Below are 18,589 nucleotides of genomic sequence, written 5' to 3' on the forward strand. Positions count from 1 at the left end.
GACTCCGGTGCTGAAAATTCTTAGCTTTAGACTAGATTGTATAACAGCCTTTCAGTGGTGGACATACTCTCTTTCAAGAGGGATGTCATCTGAGCTTTTGTTTAAGCAATTGGAGTTTTTAAGCACTTTTTTTATTCCAGCTGTAGTCTGTAAGCGTTCAACACATAAATTGTCACTGCTTCCCTAGGCCAATGGGATTTTCTGCCTTATTCAGTATTAGCTTTGCAGATGTAGGTTGTCATCTATTAATTTGCTTTTAGTCATGTTTTGTGTACATCTCAGGGCTCTACCAGTCACATACTGAAAGCTAATGATTTTGGCTGCTAATGAGAATGAGTATGGTGCTTTTAAATTTTTTTTTTTTTTTCCTATTCCAAACTCCCAAGCAACAGACACTGCCATGAACTTTACCTTAGAGAACTAACTCCATCGATTGCAGTGTGTACCATGCTTTGCAGATGCAAATTGTTGTCTGAGTAAAACATGTTATCTCAGGTAGGATTTAAATACCAGATAAGAACAAGAGAGAATCAGAAAATAGAAGCAAGCAGACTTGCAGGGAACAAGATGGGTCTAAGACTTGCATGTTTGTTTGTTATGTTTTTCCCTGTATGATGATATGCCTTTGTAATTTTAAAACTTAAATCTTTGGTAAATGAGGTACCCAGCGTACAAATAACAGTACAAGATACCAAGTCAGACTTTGCAGACCTTCCTGAGTTTAAAACCGATTAATAACATGTGTGGGGTGTGTACTTTCAGACAGTCAATTAATCTAGTTGGAGCAAAGGAAAATAGGTGTCTTTAGTCTGAAATACTGGTGAATAAACAGGGTACAGGAACTGGGATGTCAAATCTGGGCAAGAGTAGCAGGCATCTCGTGGCTTTCCGAGATCCAGTGTCAGGATGTTCTCTGTACGTACTTGCATGTCCCAATCACGCAGTGTACATAACACGATCTGCTGTGTAAGAATAGTCTGCAGTTGTTAAATCTTCACTCACAGGCAACATGTGGTGCTGTGTGTCTATCTACAAGAATTTCTAGAGTGCCAGTTGCCTTTTAATGTTTAGATACTCCTTTACAGTTTTACATGTAGTATAAAGAGGTTGCTAGAGAGTTAAAAGGAAACTAGTTTATCTTCCTACTGATCTCTTTTAATGCCACACGGTTCATGAATATACTGTTTTCCTTCAGACATGGATTTTCATGCTTTAGCTGCTTGGGCTTGGAAGGCCAGTGTGTATTTATTGGAGTGTGTGCTACTCTGAGCTCAAATAATTTAGACCTTCTGCGGGTTCAGGTCCATTCGTGCTAGTGTTATGTGAGGCTCTGAAGACTCTCCCCATTGGACTTTACTCTGCAGTTCTACAGCTGGGTGTGGGTTGGCATATTTGTGACTGTGGCTGCCTTCTTAATAACACGCAAGCTTTATGGGAGCTGGTTAATGTGCTGCTTACTTTCTGTAGCCATCATACATCCAACACTTTTGCAGTCTTTTTTTATGATAGAAAGAAGACTTGAGTCTATATCATTTTTGAAAATCATCCTCTTAATTGGTGTTCCAGGCCTGCTATTTTTTAGGGCTATGTTCCCCCAGATTGGTTTGGGCTTGCATTCGCGTGTTGAAATAACGGAAATAAGGAAGCTACCTATTTTTAGTAAAGCATTGCATTGCATTGCATAGTCCTGAGGAGAAGCAGAGTACGTCCCAGAGTGATGGGAATCAAGTGCTAAGGAAGGAGGCACATGAACTGCCAGCTTGAGGAAGGTGGCTTGCCTGGTGCCTAGCTGTGCCCAGTAGAGGAGAACCTGATTTCCACTGTGTCTTTGGCTTGCTTAAGCCCAGGGCGACCTCCGGGATTCCACACAACCTTATAAATGTGTATTGAAGGCCTGTTGAATTGACAGGCTTGCTGTTTGGCTTTTACAACAGTGCTGCTTGTCCTCATGGCCAGTTTTTGCAGTTTCTATCATGAGTCTCCTGAGAGTGTTTCCTCTCTTTCTGGCTCCAAGGGTCAAGTCATTCCATGACAAAACTAATTTTCATTTGAAAGCAGCCATGTGTCTTTCTGGTTGATACAAAAAACTTGAAAATGTGATTCAAATTTATCCAAATGTCTCAGAAATCAGAAGGGGGTAGAAACGGAATTTTAAAAGGTTGATTTTCTTCTCCTTGGGAGCATCTTTAACTTTCTTCTGACTGAGGAATTCTGGGTATTTAAACTGTTGCCCATAGCACCAGACTCCGAGTAGTAGCAGATCAGATTCTTGCTGGGAAACACCTTTGGCGAGTTCCCATCCTGCATGGCACGGTCATCTCAGCTGAGCAGAGCTGGGCTGACCACAGTGGTGAGGCACAGTTGATGAAACAGCTCTGACTGAGGACTGCAGAATTATTCCTGCCTTTTCTGTTTGACTTTGCATAAACACAAGGACATCACATATCCTGTTTGCTCTGGTTTTCCCATCTGTTCGGGAATAATAGAGATCAGCGGTTTTCTCTTTAAGTTCCAGAGATGAGAGCTGCTACAATGACAAACTGTTGTCTGAGCAAAAGCTGACATGGGCATTGATGGGACTGGCAGCTCTATTCCAGTGACCTTTTACGTGGACTAGGAAAAAGAAGAAAAGCAGAGACAGTGGGAATTCAACCTAAAGTATTGAGCTTTAAGTGTAGCAGCTGTGGATTTCCTCGGCAATCCAGGCTGATGGGGGTTTTCCTGAAGTGGAGCGCTTGGTGGCTGTGGTTTTGTGGTATGTTCCCCTCCTGTTCCTCTTCCTCTCAAGGAGAATGGATGACATGTGACAGGAGATTGTGTGGTGGATCTTCCTGTTAAGGTGATCCCTTATTTTGTAGGGTTTGTAATCATCAAAATCTGTGACTCTTTACCAATGGAAGTTGCCTGTTTTAGTGAAATCTCCTTGTGTTCCCCTCTGCAAACACACTGTTTTGTCTTGCAGTGAGCACAAAGATTCCTCGGAAAAGAAACACAAAGACAAGGAGAAAACCAAACACAAAGATGGCAGCTCAGAGAAACACAAAGACAAACACAAAGATAAAGACAAGGAGAAGAGAAAGGAAGAGAAGGTAGGTGTCTCTTATAAGGGAGACAAGAGGATGGTTCTGGTTTATACTACTGAATGGTACAAAGTTGGGTTAGATGTTACACATACTTACAGGTTTTTATCTACCTGGAGAGAATTATCCCAGCGCTAACCCAGAGACTTGGTTTGTGGAGTGCTAGATAATAACTTTTAAGGGCTTTATCTGCAGGTATTGTGAATGGAAATAGTTCCACAGTGGAGCTGTGTCCACTGTCTCCACATTTTTTCCCTTTACTTTGCCAAGCTTAGACAAGGGAGAAAAATTTGTTAGGTCATGTTTGTTCTGTGCAAGGACAAACTGTACACTTAACTCCATTATGTTGAAGAAATCAGAGGGTCAGAAAATACAGAATTGACTAAGACTTACAGAAAATGTTGCATTTATCCTGTGTCATGTAGGGGTCACTAAGGGCTACAGGGGATGAAGATACACAGTCACAGTGCCCTTTGGTTCTTTCCACAAGTTAAATATCCTGCCTGTGTTGCATGTTGGAAAGGCATAAGGTGCTCTGGGCGGTGCTAATCAGCTCCTACTTTTTATGTTTTTCAGATGAAATCATCTTCTGGTGATATAAAAATAAAGAAGGAAAAGGAAAATGGTTTTTCCAGGTAAGAAATCAGGTCTATGATGTGGAAAATGTTTGACTTTTCTTAGGCGCTCAGTGTTTGAGTCCTCTCACTTAGTCTTGGAAAAAAATTGGAATGGTTTTGACCCCTTCAGACGATATATTCTTCTCAATTAAGGGAATTGGTAATTGATCTACTTACCTAGTAACTGGAGATGGGAGCTGTTGAATATCTGGTATCTGCCTGCACATGCTGGGTCTGTCTGAGTATTAAATAGTTGAATTCTCCCAAGGACAGATTGAACTGTGGAAACATTGGTGGCTGGAGTCGCAAGAACCTCTGTTGTAAAATTGGTACTTGAACCCTGCAGACTGCTTCTGGAGGCTGGGCCTTGTAAAGACAGTCCAGATTGCCTCTGAGTGTCTCTGCTGTAAGTGACTACAGCCTAAAGCGTGTGCAGAGGAGTGACAAGTAAGGAGGGTGCTTGTGTAAAATCAGAAGTACCTTCAGAAAATGCCTAGGTGTCCTACTCTACTAAATTTCTGCTAATAATACAGCCTCCTGGACTTAGGTGTTGTATCAGTCATCATTAAGTAGTCTTATTAAAAACCTGAAGTGAGCATTTGATACGAGAGTACTTTTTCTTAATAGTTGACTGACCAAGATCTCGTGACTTGTTTAAATCCAGCCATTGGTTATTTTTGAGGTGTTAAATCCAGTCCATTGACTTATTGGAGGTCTGTGGTATGCTGGATGCTTGTGTTTGTATCTGTTAGTTAAGAAAAGCTTTCAGTCATGTGTCCAGTTTTATTAATCCACTTTAAAAAAAATTTTTAAATCCTTCCAGTCTCACCATGTTCTGTACACAGAGAGGACTTGGGAGAAGACACCTGTCTAGTCCTTGCCTGTTAGTTATTCTTTGCATACTTTGAATGTGCCCTCTTGACATGAGTACATCTGTTTAATTTCCTTACTCTTATTTAAAAATGCAAACTAAGTAGTTATGCTTGGCACAGGGAAGAGGCGCCCTCTCCAGGCCCTTCTGGGAATGCTCTGGAAATAGAAAGCAATGACATGTAGGTGTTTCATGGTGTAGGAGACAGTTAATAATAACTCTTTCTAGCCTATACTATTCATCAGAATTGCATGCGTGTACTAATCTAACCAGGGACGTTGGGTATTCTCATATCAAGGTAACTGGGTCCTCTTTAGGTCGAAGAGCATTTTTTTTTGTTTGTTTGAAGAAATCATGGAAGAGCCATTCACAATTATGCATTCTTCAGGGCCAAAAGCTGGCTAAGAGTAAAGTAATTATTTTATTTTTTTCCTGCTGAAATCTTCTTTTACAAGTTCACCAGAGAAAAATATCCTCACTCACATGGTTTTGATTTTCTTCCTTAAGACTTGGTATGATGAGCAATGTTACAGTCTTGGGAACAATGCAAGTCAAGGTTCAGCTTGGTCATACAGCTCCTTGCTTTTAATATAATCACACTTTATTTCCCATTATTACAAAATGTTGCAAAATATTTCAGTGTTAAAATAGACTGGATAAAATTACTAGCACCTTCATAAACAGTAGTTGTAAATTTCTGCCTGGAAGAGAGAATAAATTAAATGGGACAAATACCTCCTTTTCCATAGATGTTTTGCAGTTGTCTATGTGTTGCAGACTTGTGTCTTAGTTAACCATAAGGGGTGCCGCAGAAATGGCTTCTTACAGCAGCATATATCTGTTTCCCCTGAGTTGCATCTGCTAGCACTGCAGTGGCTTTACAGCTGTGAAAGAGCAAACTGCCTTGTTCTGCTTCGTGGACACATTACCAGCTAAAATAAGACTCCAGAATGTCTCTTCCAGACTGTGATCTACAAAGCAGAATGCTGCTTTTGGGGGGGCGGGGGGGCTCTGTCCAATTGCAAAATCCGCATGTTGACTTGGAAACTGAGTCAATTTGATATAGAAATTGCTGATTGAATATGAATAGGAAAGCCCAGGATGGCACTGTTATTTTTCTGCCTGAATGGAGCAGCGCTAAGTGCTTCAAAATGTAATTTTTGACTCTGAGACATCTTTTTCTTTATGAAGTGAAATGCCTCTGTGAAATCTAGGAATAATGAGTTTGTTTAAAGGAATAGTCTCTCTTGCACTCTTTTTTTTATTATTATGTCTTGGGACATTGTGGCTGAAAACACTGAGCCTGCCTTAACTTTTGTGGTTTGTTGAAAGGGACAGGACTGCTTCTCACAGTTTGGACAGTGAAAACAGACTGAACAGTTTAACTTTGCCAAATCTTTGTTTGCTTTTCTGGTTTCCACATGCCTCAATATTGAGTTGGAAAAAGATTCAGGGGAATAGCTTTCAAATCTTTGTTTAGTTGATAATCTTTTTCTCTCTTATCAGGCTTAATAAGGATATTGAGTTGAAACTAAATAATGTCCTCTCTTCCACTGCACACATGCATGCATTTTCAGTTTTGTTTCAAGTATATTGGAAGCTGCAGTTGTTTTTACTCAAGACTTGAAAGAAACACAGTGAAATATAAGCAGTTGAAATTGTTGCTTGAGAAATGGCAAATACATAGACACTGAATGACTCTCCTTATATGGTGTCTTTGGATATTCAGAGAATGACACACCTCAGGTCTTTGGGGCCTTAAGATGACAACATGTTGCACGACTGGAAGACATGCCTGTCTTGCAGATGATTATTTCTTAAAACTGAGTTGTTGCTGGTTTCCAAGAAACTTCTTCTTTGAAGTTAGAACCACCTTTCTTTGCTTCTTTTTCTAGTCCACCACGTATTAAAGATGAACCAGATGATGACGGGTTTTATGCATCTCCTAAAGAGGACTCTAAACCCCTGAAGAGACCTCGAGAAGATGATGAGTAAGTGGCGTGGGTGCTGGTGACTCGGATGCTTGCCCTTAGTTTTAAAAAGATAGCACTGAGGGAGCAGGTGGGATTTCAGGTCATCAGTACAAACTTGTTCAGATGGGTGACTGAAGGTCTGAGACCAGACTCTTTATGCTGTTATAAGTTCTCTGAGCAGGGCAAGGATAGTATTTGTGCTTTCCAAGGCAAAACACCATTACCTGCTTCAGCAGATGGTGCTGTGAAATGTTGCAGAGCTAGTAAATAAAAAAGGAAAAACCCAGAAGGAAGGTAGAGAAAAGACACCAATAAAGATTGTAAAACATAAATCTGAGCAAGTGAGGTATTCATGCTAGCTAAGTGGCTGCAGTGGTTTCTGCTGGGTGAGGAAATGACTGCACAAGAGGAAGAAAATGCATTGTCAGCCTGTTTGAGGGTGGAGAGGAGGTTTGCCTGCACTGCTTAGCATGATTTGCCTAGAGTCTAAATGTATTGTGGGTTATGCTGAGGATTTTTGTCTCTAAATCAGAAGGAAAGTACACATGCTTTGCCTGATATAGTAGCCTACCCAGGAAAATAAGAGCCCCGTTACATCACACTGATCTATCACCATCTGTGTGCATCCAGCTCTTTGGATAGTGTGACCTTATTAGCAGTCTGGAGTTAAAGAGTTGGAAGGGTTTAAGCATAGTGGCATTCTGTTCTTACATGGTATTGCTCAGTTTCCAAGAGAGATGGGTGTGACATCTTTTCTTTTGTGTAATCATTTGCTGCCTTCTGTTAAGGTTTTGTGACCTCCTCTCTCATGTCTGCAATGGAAAGATTAAGAATTTGCCAGTAGTCAATTTTGCTATTGTTTGAACTAGTGAGAGATACAAAAAGTAAGCCCTGTGGGCAGATCCCAAACTGACAACTGGAAAAGGAGTTGTGGGGGGTAGAACATGCCACTAAGCTTTGGCCCATTTATCCCATCCCATGTAATCACTGGGTGACTACTAGTGCTTTTGAATTGATTCTTCATGAAGGAGGACTTTTGCTTCAGCAGTCTGAAACTTGTAGGAGCTGTTTTGCTGCATAGGGGTTATTCAGTCTTCAGACATTGGGGCGTAAAATTATATTCTTTAGAAACTAAACATGCCAGAAATACTGTGAACTTGTGCATGTGTATGACTTCTTATTTTTTCTAGTGAAAAATTGATTATTTTCATCAGCTAGTCTTTTTGTTCTTACAGTGCTGAGTACAAACCCAAGAAAATCAAAACAGAAGACATCAAGAAAGCAAAGAAAAGGAAACAAGAGGAGGAAGAGGTAATGTGAAAGATGAGTTTAGAAGAGCAAGGCTGACAAGTTGGTGTTATGTAGAGCGGGGGGGAGTCTGATTCAACAGTAAGGAGGCAGGGGCCAGTCTGGGGCAAAGCTGCATGTGGTAGATCCCCATCTATGGTGCAGGCTAACTTACCTGAGCCATAATATATTAAGAGGCATGAAAATTTTCTCTCCTACTCTTAAAACGGATGGAGGAGATGTCTCCATTCCAGGCAATTCACAGTCCTTCTGTTAAGTAGCTTGCGGAGGATAGAGGAGCCTTACTAACATCTGGTAATTGCACAGCTGATGTAGCACAGTTCAGAAGCAGAGGAGATGAAACCAAGATTAGCTGCTAGAAAGACGCTTAAAGCTTTTGGATGGAGCCTAGGGTGGAAATTTCTTTGGAGAGGGACTTGGCAAAGAGGGGTTATCCATAATTTGGGACTAATGAACTATGCTCCACATCTAGCAAAGATACCCTTGTGAGGCACATGTTGCAAGCACCTTCTGTCAACGTGGTTAATTCTTCCCTTCACTGAAAGTGTCTCTATAGTAAGCACATATCAGTACATTCCCAGAAGCCACCTCAATGGTATTCGTGTGCTCTGTAGCATTTGCCAGACTAGATCCTCTAGTGCAGGCAAAGGAGAGTGTTTCTATAACTAAGCAATCACGTTACTATAGCCAAGACCTGCCACTTACCAGGTGAGGCAGAATAGCAGGCTGTGTGTGCACTTAGTATGTCCCAGGTGTAAAGTAAAAGAATTTGGCTTAAAACATAAGTGGGTCCATCAGCCGACTTTCACTTAGAATGATCTAAGAGCACATTTATGTAGTGAGGCCACAGGAATTCAGTTGTTTGTGGTCAAACTTACATACCCCAAGAGACAGACTTTTAGTTTTAAAACATCTTTTCGGGGAGGGAGGAAAATACAGTAGCTTGTTCTAACAGATTCTTACTCATTTTGTAGGACAGCAAAGCAAAGAAAGCTAAGAGCAAAGATAAAAAAGTCCCTGAAGCGGACAAGAGAAAGAAGCCGAAAAAGGAAGAGGAGCAAAAATGGAAATGGTAACTATATATCAATGATGTAGGCTACCCTCTGCACCTGGACTTTCCCTGGTACCTCCCATGCTGACTGCATAAGCACATCTGGCTTTCTATTTCATTGATTCATGAGGATTTGTTCTGAATAATTGGCTTATGTTCTGGTAAGCTCTAAATAAATATCTCATTCACTGTGTTCATCCTCTGAAGTAGAAATAAAATACCTTTTTTGGTATACCTAAAACAATAAATGTTTTTTGTGGGTTTTGGGTGGTGGTTTGGGTTGGCTTGGGTTGGTTTGTTTGTTTGTTTGGGCTTGTTTTTTTTTTGTTGTTTTTTTTTTTGTTTGTTTGTTGTTTTTTTTTTTCCTATAGATTGTAGAGGCTACCCATAATGATCAGATACCAGTGTTCTTGTGCCCAGAGCCTGCTCCTTGCAACACTCTTCAGAGCAATATGAAAACTTGTGGGCTTGGGGTATCAGCAGAAATATATACATATGTGCAGATGTATTAACTAGTATTCTAGTAGATCTTATCAGTGTTATACAGAGAATACAACATGAGAGAGTGTTTACCTTTTTATTCTAGCTGGATGTCAACTGTGTACCTCTAAAAACTGCTTCTGCCTCTGGCACAAAAATGAAAGTTTGTCAAGTGACCGGTTAAGCTTGGACTGTTTGGAAAATTAATTTTGAAAATAAGTTTTGAATAGAAAGTATTTTCTGTCTTGCCGAGGATCCTCAAATAACATTTCTAAGCAACTGAAGTTATGCTTTCACTCTCTCTTCAGTTTTTTTAGAAACTTCAAATAAATCTGAACTTTGTGGTTCATTTGGAAGACGGGCCTGCTCTGCATCAGTAGTGCTCTGTGTAAAAAACCTGCTGGATTTTTTTTAACTATCCATAGTAATTTAAGCTATTGTTATTGCTGGATTTGAGGAGCTATTACTTGTGTGTTTTGAAGTTTGGGCCTTAGTACTTCCCTCAGTTTAATGTGTATGTGGTTTTCAAGAGCATATGTGTTTTCTGCACTCATTACCTCCTGTAATGTGTTTTTATGACCTTTTGGGGATGATGTTTCTGTGAGTGTTTTCTCAGATCACTTGGCTATTCTTAATAGATCTGTAGTGTTGGGGAATGCCTTTGCAGTCTTCTTCAATCCTTTCAGGTTCAGTATTTTACCCCTTTATTGTCACTTACTGATTCACCTTTAAAAGGAAAAATTCTTTTGTAGTGTTTGTAGTCTTTGCATATTTCTCTTTGATTGTCACAGCTTCCTCAGAACAGCAGCACTTGCACGTTTTTTTTTTCATATTTGTATACTGTCTTAGGAATTTAGCTTTCAGGCCCCTCTCCAAAACTACCCTGATAGTTTTTTTTTTTTTTTTTTTTTTTTAGGCCACTTTTTTTCCTAAATCACTTTGACAGCATATTTTTAATGTGCTTTGACATTAACAAACTACAGGGACGTGAAGCAATAGGAGGTTACAGAAGGTCTCTTTAAGCTTTAACAATCTGTTGTCTTTTTGGCTTTGTTTCAGCTGCTCTTGCTGGTTCTGTCTAACTTAATACTCTGTTATCACAGCTCCCTTGTATTGTAGTCCATATCCTTCAACAGTGAGCCTTCGTTGGAAAGCTGTTCTGTTCTCCCCTCACCTGCCTTGGCAGCACAGTCCTGGGTAGCTGTGTTAAGCTCTGCGATTTGTGCTTACTGCTGAGGAAAACTGTCTTTGAAAGCATGTTTTGTGAAATTTGGCAGTAGGTAACTGCATCCTTCTGCTGATGTTCCTGTCGTCCATCTGCAGCTTTGTATAGTGTGTCTTTACTGGACAGGGTTTCATCTGCACTTCAGTTGTATCTCTTAAGGGCATTTTATGTTCCATCTGAGTCAATTCTCTGAACGTCTGATACCTTTTTTTGGCTGCTTCCTCAAGTACTTGCTGCCTTGAGCATTTTCATCCTCACTTATGTGAATACTTAATGCTAGACATTCCCAAGGCATTGGCCTCGTTCATCACCATGTGGAGCTCTTTTAGAGGTCATTTTCACACCCTGTCAGTGTGTGAATAATACGTGATCCAGAAGCATACCTTATGAGCACTTCTCCCACCTTGTGTTATAGCAAGTTCATTTCCTTGAAATAACATATCCCTGAGGTATATTCTGTTTGGGATTTTTTTGTTTTGTTTTGTTTTTTTGTAGTAAATCCTCTCTATTTTCATTCCACTTGAAAAACCCTCCCCAACTCTACCTTCCTGAGCCACCCTGGCATTCTTAGGCAGGTTTGTTATGGGATTTAATCAAGGAACTTGTATGACTGATTAGCACAGTTTCTGCTGAAATCAGTAAGGCAGCTTTATAGGCAGCATTCTCCTTGCTAGCACAGAATAATAATTTGTAGAACATTGCTTTAGGACCAGGAGCTACTGTTACTGTAATGCTTTTTTTGTTGAAAACCAAATGAGGATGAAAAATTGGCTAACCGCAGGAGGCTCACCTTTACCTTTTGTCTTAATGCTTATGTACAAGGTTTAGGAAGGTGAAGGTGGGATTGGGAATGGTGTATGATCTTGTGGCAAACTTTCTGCTAGCTTTGGGCTTAGAAACTACCCCATGGATCCCATGTTTCCTTGTAGCCCTCCCAAAAGGCACTATGTGCTTCAGCTATGTATTTAAACTACTGCTTTTCTAGTACTCCTTTTACATGCGTCCTTTATAAAAGAACAGGAATGGGTAGAGGAACAGGATTTGTCATCAAGTAAATACAAGAATAATAAATCTTAAAAAGCCACTGCTGAAAACCAAGAATAGCAAACCTGTCCTGTAAAGTAGAAGCTACTGTGAATGACCCCTATAGTTCTGACTGGAATAAGAATACTCATTGTCAGAGAGGATAACCTTTTCCTGGCTGGGAAGAGAGGCAAGTGGTTTGGATTTATTTTGCTGGAAGGAGCTTCTGGGTAGAAGAACCTAGGCCTATGGTTGACAAAATATTTAGATTTATAGTTTCTAATTAATTTAAAAAAACAATGATTAGGAGTATAAATATTTGGGGTCTAGACTGTAAATGTCAATATTAGTTTCTTATATCAGCATAGTTTACTCAACTCTTCTTCCTAGATATGGACTGAAATCTGACATGCAAGTTTTGTACTGGTAGCTGATACTGTGCACTTTGCTGTTAAAAATTTAACTGTGCTACTCTTAAGAAAAAGTTTAGTCTAGTGATATGGTCAAAGACGGTGCCTTTCTGACTATAGGGAAGTTCTGTGTTCCATACAATTACTGTTGTCTCTAAATTTTTCATGTACAGGATTGTCTTTTTCTTTATACAGCGCTTATCTTCTGTGCAGTGATGCTGATACCTCATTAGGGATGAAGTGATCTGTATTTGTGCATCACAGTTCCTGAGATGTGCACAGTACATGCATGTCTTTTCTCAACTGCTCTTGTAGCCAGAATGGGACTCATAGGGCTGACACTAGAGGAAAGCTGAAACTTTTATTTATTGTCATGACTGCTCAACAAAGTTGTCTGGGCAGTTCAAAGAATGAGTGCTGTGACAGGTTAATGGTCTTCCAGTTGATTAATCACTAAGGTAAAATAGCCTTTCTCAGCAGGGGATCCTACGCCAGCAGCATGTAGCAGTAATGTTCTGGTAATGATGAAAGAAGTGTAGAGAGGAGGGGAGGAGTGTGGAATCAGTGGCAGGGTACTGGAAACTGGGGGGAGGATACTGGCCTGGCGGGACCCCTTTTCTCTGTAGATGAGTTGCTGACCCTGTGAGTTTGTTCAGTTGGAATGTGGGATTGGTGGCGCCTACCTTGCTGTGTTGTGATACCTAATGCACCAATTGTAAAACATTTTTGTAGAGGTGCTTTAAGGCAAGCTTGCAATTTTCTTGTGCTACTGTGTTTTTCAAGTACGCTTCTCTTACCCAAATAATTTGAATTAATTTAAAATGACAGGGCAGGTTTCAGTCTTTCTTGTCGAAGCAGGTTTGTTCTCGTTGAGGTCATAAATGAACATCTGTTTCTTTATCTCTGCCCTTAATGGCATACTTGTCCACATCTGAAAGCAGCTGCATAATAGACTACAGTTGTTTGGCTTTGCTGAGCAGTCATCCTGGACCTGATGTTAGATCACAGCTGACTCTAATTTGGCATGATCCTAGCTGCTTTACAAGACCGAATTCTTCATTTTCTTAAGTTTTAAGCTTTTTCATCTGTGTGAGTTTCACAAAGGAGCAGCAAGTGGGAGGTGAGGGCTATGGTGTCATCAGAAAACCCATGCCCCAAAGTGGTCTGTTCATGGACATGGCTATACTGTTTTTTAAAAAGCAGAAAAAAATAAAAGGTAGGGAGGAGGGGGAAAAAAATTGGTGACAGTGCTTGACAAAGCAGTGATTGATTGCTGACTTTCTTTAGCATACTCTTGTACCCACATAGTAATAAAATAAGATGAGGAGCTTAAAATTGTATTGGTTCATATTTCTCTCTTGAAGGTGGGAAGAAGAGCGCTACCCTGAAGGCATTAAATGGAAGTTCCTAGAGCACAAAGGTCCTGTATTTGCTCCACCATACGAACCTCTGCCTGAAAATGTCAAGTTTTATTATGATGGTGAGTTAATCTGTGTTTCCACTTGCTGGGAAGAGAAATAAACTTTCTCAGGGTATTGTGGCATTCTTCTGGGGACTGCAGAGATGAGGAGGTGGTTTTGTTTTAGTGATTAGCTTAAAAGTAGTCCTTCAGCAGCTAAGTGAAGGAAAGATCTGTGGAAGTACAGGAACAGCCTGCTGAATTGTGCAAACCGAGTTGACACAGAGATGAACTTGTTCTCCTCTGTTGCGGTGGTAAAATCTCTCAGGTTACTTAGCAGTATGAGTGTGTCTTATGCCTGAGTAGCAGTGTATAACCAGTAGAGTACATAATTGTAGCTACTTCATCACTGGTCACCTTTAGGCTTGCTCTGTTTTCTTCAACCTTAGGAATTGCCGCTTCCAGCATCTGTGATGAAATTCATGATCATTTGGTGACATGTGCAGAATAAAAGACCATTAAATTTTGATACAGATGATTAGGATCTTGTAGGGATGCATGGGATAACTCTGGCCTCAAGGACACAGCCCTCTGGTGTAAGTCATGGTCCCACTCACCGTTGTGTGTGGTAGAACTAATTGATGTGGGATTCTAATATGCTGGGCTGACTGTTTGTTAGAGGCTCATGTGGAAGGGATTATATGATGTGATGCCTGTTGGAGAGCAGACTTGATGACCTGTGTGTTTCCTTTTAGTCCTATGATCATGTTAAATGAAGGATCAAATTAACCCAGGATTGAATTAAGTGGGAGGCATTTGAATGGATGAAAATGTAATTTGGGGTGAAATGGACATCTGGGCATGGAACTCTTCCAGGAGCAATGTGCTGTTTTCATGTGACATGACACAGTGTTTTTAAATACTGAGAAATAGGTGGCATTAACTTTCCACAACAGTGTAGTGAAATAAACATAGTGCACCCTATTAAAGGCTATCCCCAAGCAAGTAGAACAGTGGTCAGGAATGTCCAGGCTTTTTTCTTGAGGTTTGATAAAAACTTGATGCAAAGTTGGGATTTTTTTTTTCTCTGTTGAAGAATGTACCATCTCTCCTGCTGTCTAGAGAACAGGAGGGGAAAATTACACTGTAGCTATCCCTTCAGTGCAGGCAGCAGTAAGCTCCTCTTCTATCTAGCCATCTATTTCACAAAACCTGTAGGGAGCGCAGGGATTTTTGCGACCTCTGTCTCTGTCCTGGCAGAAATTCATCAATAGGCTCAGTAATTATGGGGCGGGCAGGAGGGTCTGGCAAATAAAGCAATCACATAAGCCTTCCTTGAGAAACTAGGCAAAAAAATCAGATGTCTGATTTACACAGCAGCTGCTGTGAGCCTCTGTCTGTGCTCACAAGGCATTGTCTAATTTCAAGATTATCCTAGGATGATTTGTGGAGTCCAATAATCACACCACGGCTGGCCAGCCAGCTGCCAGGCTGCAGGCTCTCACTGGAGGAATCTGTCCCTTGCCTAGTGATTGCACTGCAGTGAGACTGCCTGTTTTCATCTAACATAATGACTGCTGGAGCTATTGTTAGTGTCAACAATACCAGCCTCGGTGAAGGAGCCTGAAATGCCAAAGCCATCTTTTAGGGCCTGACTGTATGCTTGAGTGACTGTGGGTTAACAAGCTACTGCTTATACCACAGAGGTGGCTTGAACTTGCATGTTTTTCTGCAGTTGGGGCAAGGTAAGAGTGTAGGTGGTAGCAGTTCCATTTCAGTCACGGCTGTGTGGTCTCTTCTGCTTATGTCCCCCGCTTGCTGTCTTGTTTTCAGCTTTTAAGACGGGTAACTAACGTTCATGCCTCTGGAATAATCTTTTTTTCTTGAAATGTCCAGCTCTGTCACTGAGAGTCTTTTCACACCTTTCTAGAAAGGAGGCAATTGAGTCCAATGAAATATATTCAAAAGAGATTAGCTAAAGGTGACTGAGCCTTCAACTGCTGGGGGAAAATATCAGTCATTTTAGCTCCTTAAAATGTTACTAACTCGATAGCATCTTTCAAGTTAGACTTGCAGCCTGGAAAAACCGCTTCCCTTGCTGTCTCTCCCTTCCCCCATTTCCTGTTATAAGCAAACAAATGCTGTATTTTAGGTTGCAGCTTAAAAATTGGCAGAGTTACTGTTGGTTTAATTTAATTGTGGAGTATTCTCAGGTCATTGGGAGGCCTTTTTGCTAAGTCCTGTTTTACAAGGGTTTATGGATCTTAAGGCTTTATAGCTGACTCCCATGCTTCAATTTCGGAGATGATGCAACTTTTTAAAACATGTAGTGCTTCAGAAGTGTGTTGTCTTTTCTTCCAAGAGCATAGAATCAACGGTAGTATTTCTTGTATTCACTTTGGTGTGGTAAAATGGTTGTTAAAAAAATCTACAGGTGTTGACTGTCTGCCAGCCCATTGGGACTTTAAATATTTCTTGCAACTAGCTGGAGATGTGACCTGCATGCAGAATCCTCCACAGGGATCACTGGCACCTCATGTGTCATCAGGAGTGCAATCTGAACCAAAAAGACACTCGATAGGAATGTTAGATGTCAAATCCACAGCATCAGTGTTGCAGCAGGCTCTTTTCCCTTGTGTTTTAAAGTCTTCCCTTGCAGAAATTTCACTTTGTACTACAGTCTTGCAGATAAGCTGAAATGTGACCCCTCCATTCACTGAAAGCTTGATGTTTCTTAAAAATGACTAGCTTTTGAGCCTGATTTGGAAACACAGGAGTGCATTCCCACAACAGAGGGAATGACTAGCAGAAACCTGAAGTGTTTCCCTGCAATGAAGGCTAGTTAAGTATTTGGCATCTCTTTACAGTCTATTTGTGGTATATCCATAGGAAGGGCTCTTCCTGACTAGAAATAGCTAAAGGCTAGAAGGGGTGTTCCAAAGTGGAGTCCCTCTGTGGGTAGAAGATGAATACAGAGACTGTATTTCACATATGTCTGAGTGCTGGAATAAGAAATTTAATAAAATCCTTTGCCTCTTTCACTTCAAACAGCAGTATCTCCCCAGGAGCGTACACACTAGTGGGGTGTCTCAGCATACGGTTTCCTGCAGGAGGCCTTTTCCCCTTCCTGCCCTGCATGTCTCAGACCTGTCTTGCATCAGATTGCTATTGCTTTTTTTTTTAATGTTTAGATTCCAGAGGAAACTTTTTTCAAAATGTTTATGATGGAAATCAAGCAATTGTGTTCTTCTGTTTCCTTTGTTCAGCCAATTTGCTGTACTATATAACATTTTTAAGAAAAACTTCTCTGTGATAAAAATAGTGTCCTTTAAGGTACTTGCCATGGCCTCTTTCTGCCTGCAATTGCTGTTTACCATTTTCTTTAAAAAGAAAAACCTTTCTTTGTAGGTAAAGTCATGAAGCTGAGTACCAAAGCAGAAGAAGTTGCCACATTCTTTGCAAAAATGCTTGATCATGAGTACACTACAAAGGAGATCTTCAGGAAAAACTTTTTCAAAGACTGGAGAAAGGTATGCGTGTAGTCCTGGGCTGCAGTGACTGCAGGCGTGGCCAGTGTCTCCTCAGCACTGGGCAGTGAAAAGGGGCTGCTGTTCCGTGCACAAGAAAGTTAGCTTGAGGTAACTAGAAGGTGCCTCAGATCATAGCGGTTTCAGTTTCCGTTTTATCCTGTAGTTCAACCAGGAAGGACTGTATCATAAGCACCTTTCTAAACCAACAAAGCCAGACTTCTCCCAAACAAATTTGCCTGTTACAGCATGACGGAGTATAGCTGATTTCTTACATGCCTTGTTGAAGACACAGCTCTATATTAGAAGGAAACCCCTCCCAAAGACCTAAAGCTCACAACTTCACCTCAGTCATCGCCCGTAAAATCAGTCCTTTAGAACAGTTGATGGAGTTTTCCTAGATGGGTTACTGGGTTTTTCTCCCTATCCTTTAACATTCCCAGCCACTCTTCAGCATGAGAGCACTTTGGAAGGTGGTACAGCATTGCCCAGTGCTCGCAGAGATCAGATGGCTGGAAGGCCAGCACTCCATACGCTCTGCTGCTTGTCATTTTCTCTTTGACCTTAGCTGGAGTGAGCATGTGCAAGAATTTGGGGATTCCTGGGGATTTATTGTGAGAACCTGTCTATTGTTCCTGTTTAAGCTACCTGGGGTAGGGTAAGCTCTACTATGCATGAAAATTCAAAGCACTACTTTCTTTCTGCAAGGAAATGACCTCTGAAGAGAAGAGCACTATCACCAGCCTCAGCAAGTGTGACTTCACCCACATGAGCCAGTATTTCAAAGCTCAGTCGGAAGCTAGGAAACAGATGTCCAAGGAGGAGAAACAGGTACCAGAGGGAATTCTAGGGGACTTCTTGATTCTTAGCTGCCTTGTAAACATCTTTGTGTAATGAGTCCTCTGCCTGCCTTGCCATTTATAAATCAGTGTTTACTAGCTTTCAAATTATTGCTTTCACATTAACTGTAGGAATCTTTACTGTGCAGCTCAGGTAGGGCAAAGCACTGTGTTTCATCCTGACTTAAAATGATATTGATAGGACTATGGCTTCTGATCCGGCTTAAGTAAAGAGAATCGGAGGTGCTACTTCCATGGGAGCCTTGGTCCCTGGCCAGTAATGAGCAGTGGATACTCAGTTAAGGATAGATTTTCATTTTAGAAGCTCCTTGGATTTGGAGGGCAAAATTGGGGATGGTGGAAGGGATAGAGCAACGACAGCTAACTTTATTTTCCAGTAACATGGCTACAGTGGCTTATGGGGAGAGAATTAAATAGCTTTCAGATGACTGAGACTTACTGCAATGGAAGTTGGAAAGTTGCCCCAAGTTCTCAGTTGATCTTTTGCCAACACTATGGTAATTGTCCTTTGAGTGAGGGGCTTGGTAACTTGGAAGCATGGCCTTTGGGGTCAGAGGGGTCCCAGCAAAATAGAAAGCCCATGTCTTGCTGCTGATAAATGTGTGGGTGAGTCCTTCTCAGTTCCCACCCATGGTAGCTATTACAATGGAGCAGAAGCAGCTTTTCCTGTTAGTTTCTTGGCTGGCACACCAGTGCTGTCTATGGGTCAGATGTTTTCTTTTGAGCTGCAGTGTTTTTATTTTTCCTTCTGTATAATTAGAGTTC

At 41.0% G+C, this 18,589-nt stretch overlaps 1 protein-coding gene across 1 annotated transcript in view; it reads left to right on the forward strand.

Annotated features, from left to right (window-relative positions):
* TOP1 (DNA topoisomerase I) overlaps nucleotides 1-18,589 on the forward strand; it is a 68,718-nt gene that overhangs the window by 38,772 nt on the left and 11,357 nt on the right. Inside the window, exons 4-11 of the mRNA XM_033003580.2 lie at nucleotides 2,963-3,089; nucleotides 3,657-3,715; nucleotides 6,464-6,559; nucleotides 7,777-7,852; nucleotides 8,824-8,921; nucleotides 13,403-13,518; nucleotides 16,846-16,967; nucleotides 17,673-17,795. Of these exons, the coding sequence (XP_032859471.2) occupies nucleotides 2,963-3,089; nucleotides 3,657-3,715; nucleotides 6,464-6,559; nucleotides 7,777-7,852; nucleotides 8,824-8,921; nucleotides 13,403-13,518; nucleotides 16,846-16,967; nucleotides 17,673-17,795 (817 nt within the window). The remainder of the gene's footprint in view (nucleotides 1-2,962; nucleotides 3,090-3,656; nucleotides 3,716-6,463; nucleotides 6,560-7,776; nucleotides 7,853-8,823; nucleotides 8,922-13,402; nucleotides 13,519-16,845; nucleotides 16,968-17,672; nucleotides 17,796-18,589) is intronic.

This window comes from Tyto alba, unplaced genomic scaffold (genome assembly GCF_018691265.1).
Source record: "Tyto alba isolate M040663 unplaced genomic scaffold, T.alba_DEE_v4.0 Super-Scaffold_33, whole genome shotgun sequence".
Taxonomy (NCBI): Eukaryota; Metazoa; Chordata; class Aves; order Strigiformes; family Tytonidae; genus Tyto; species Tyto alba.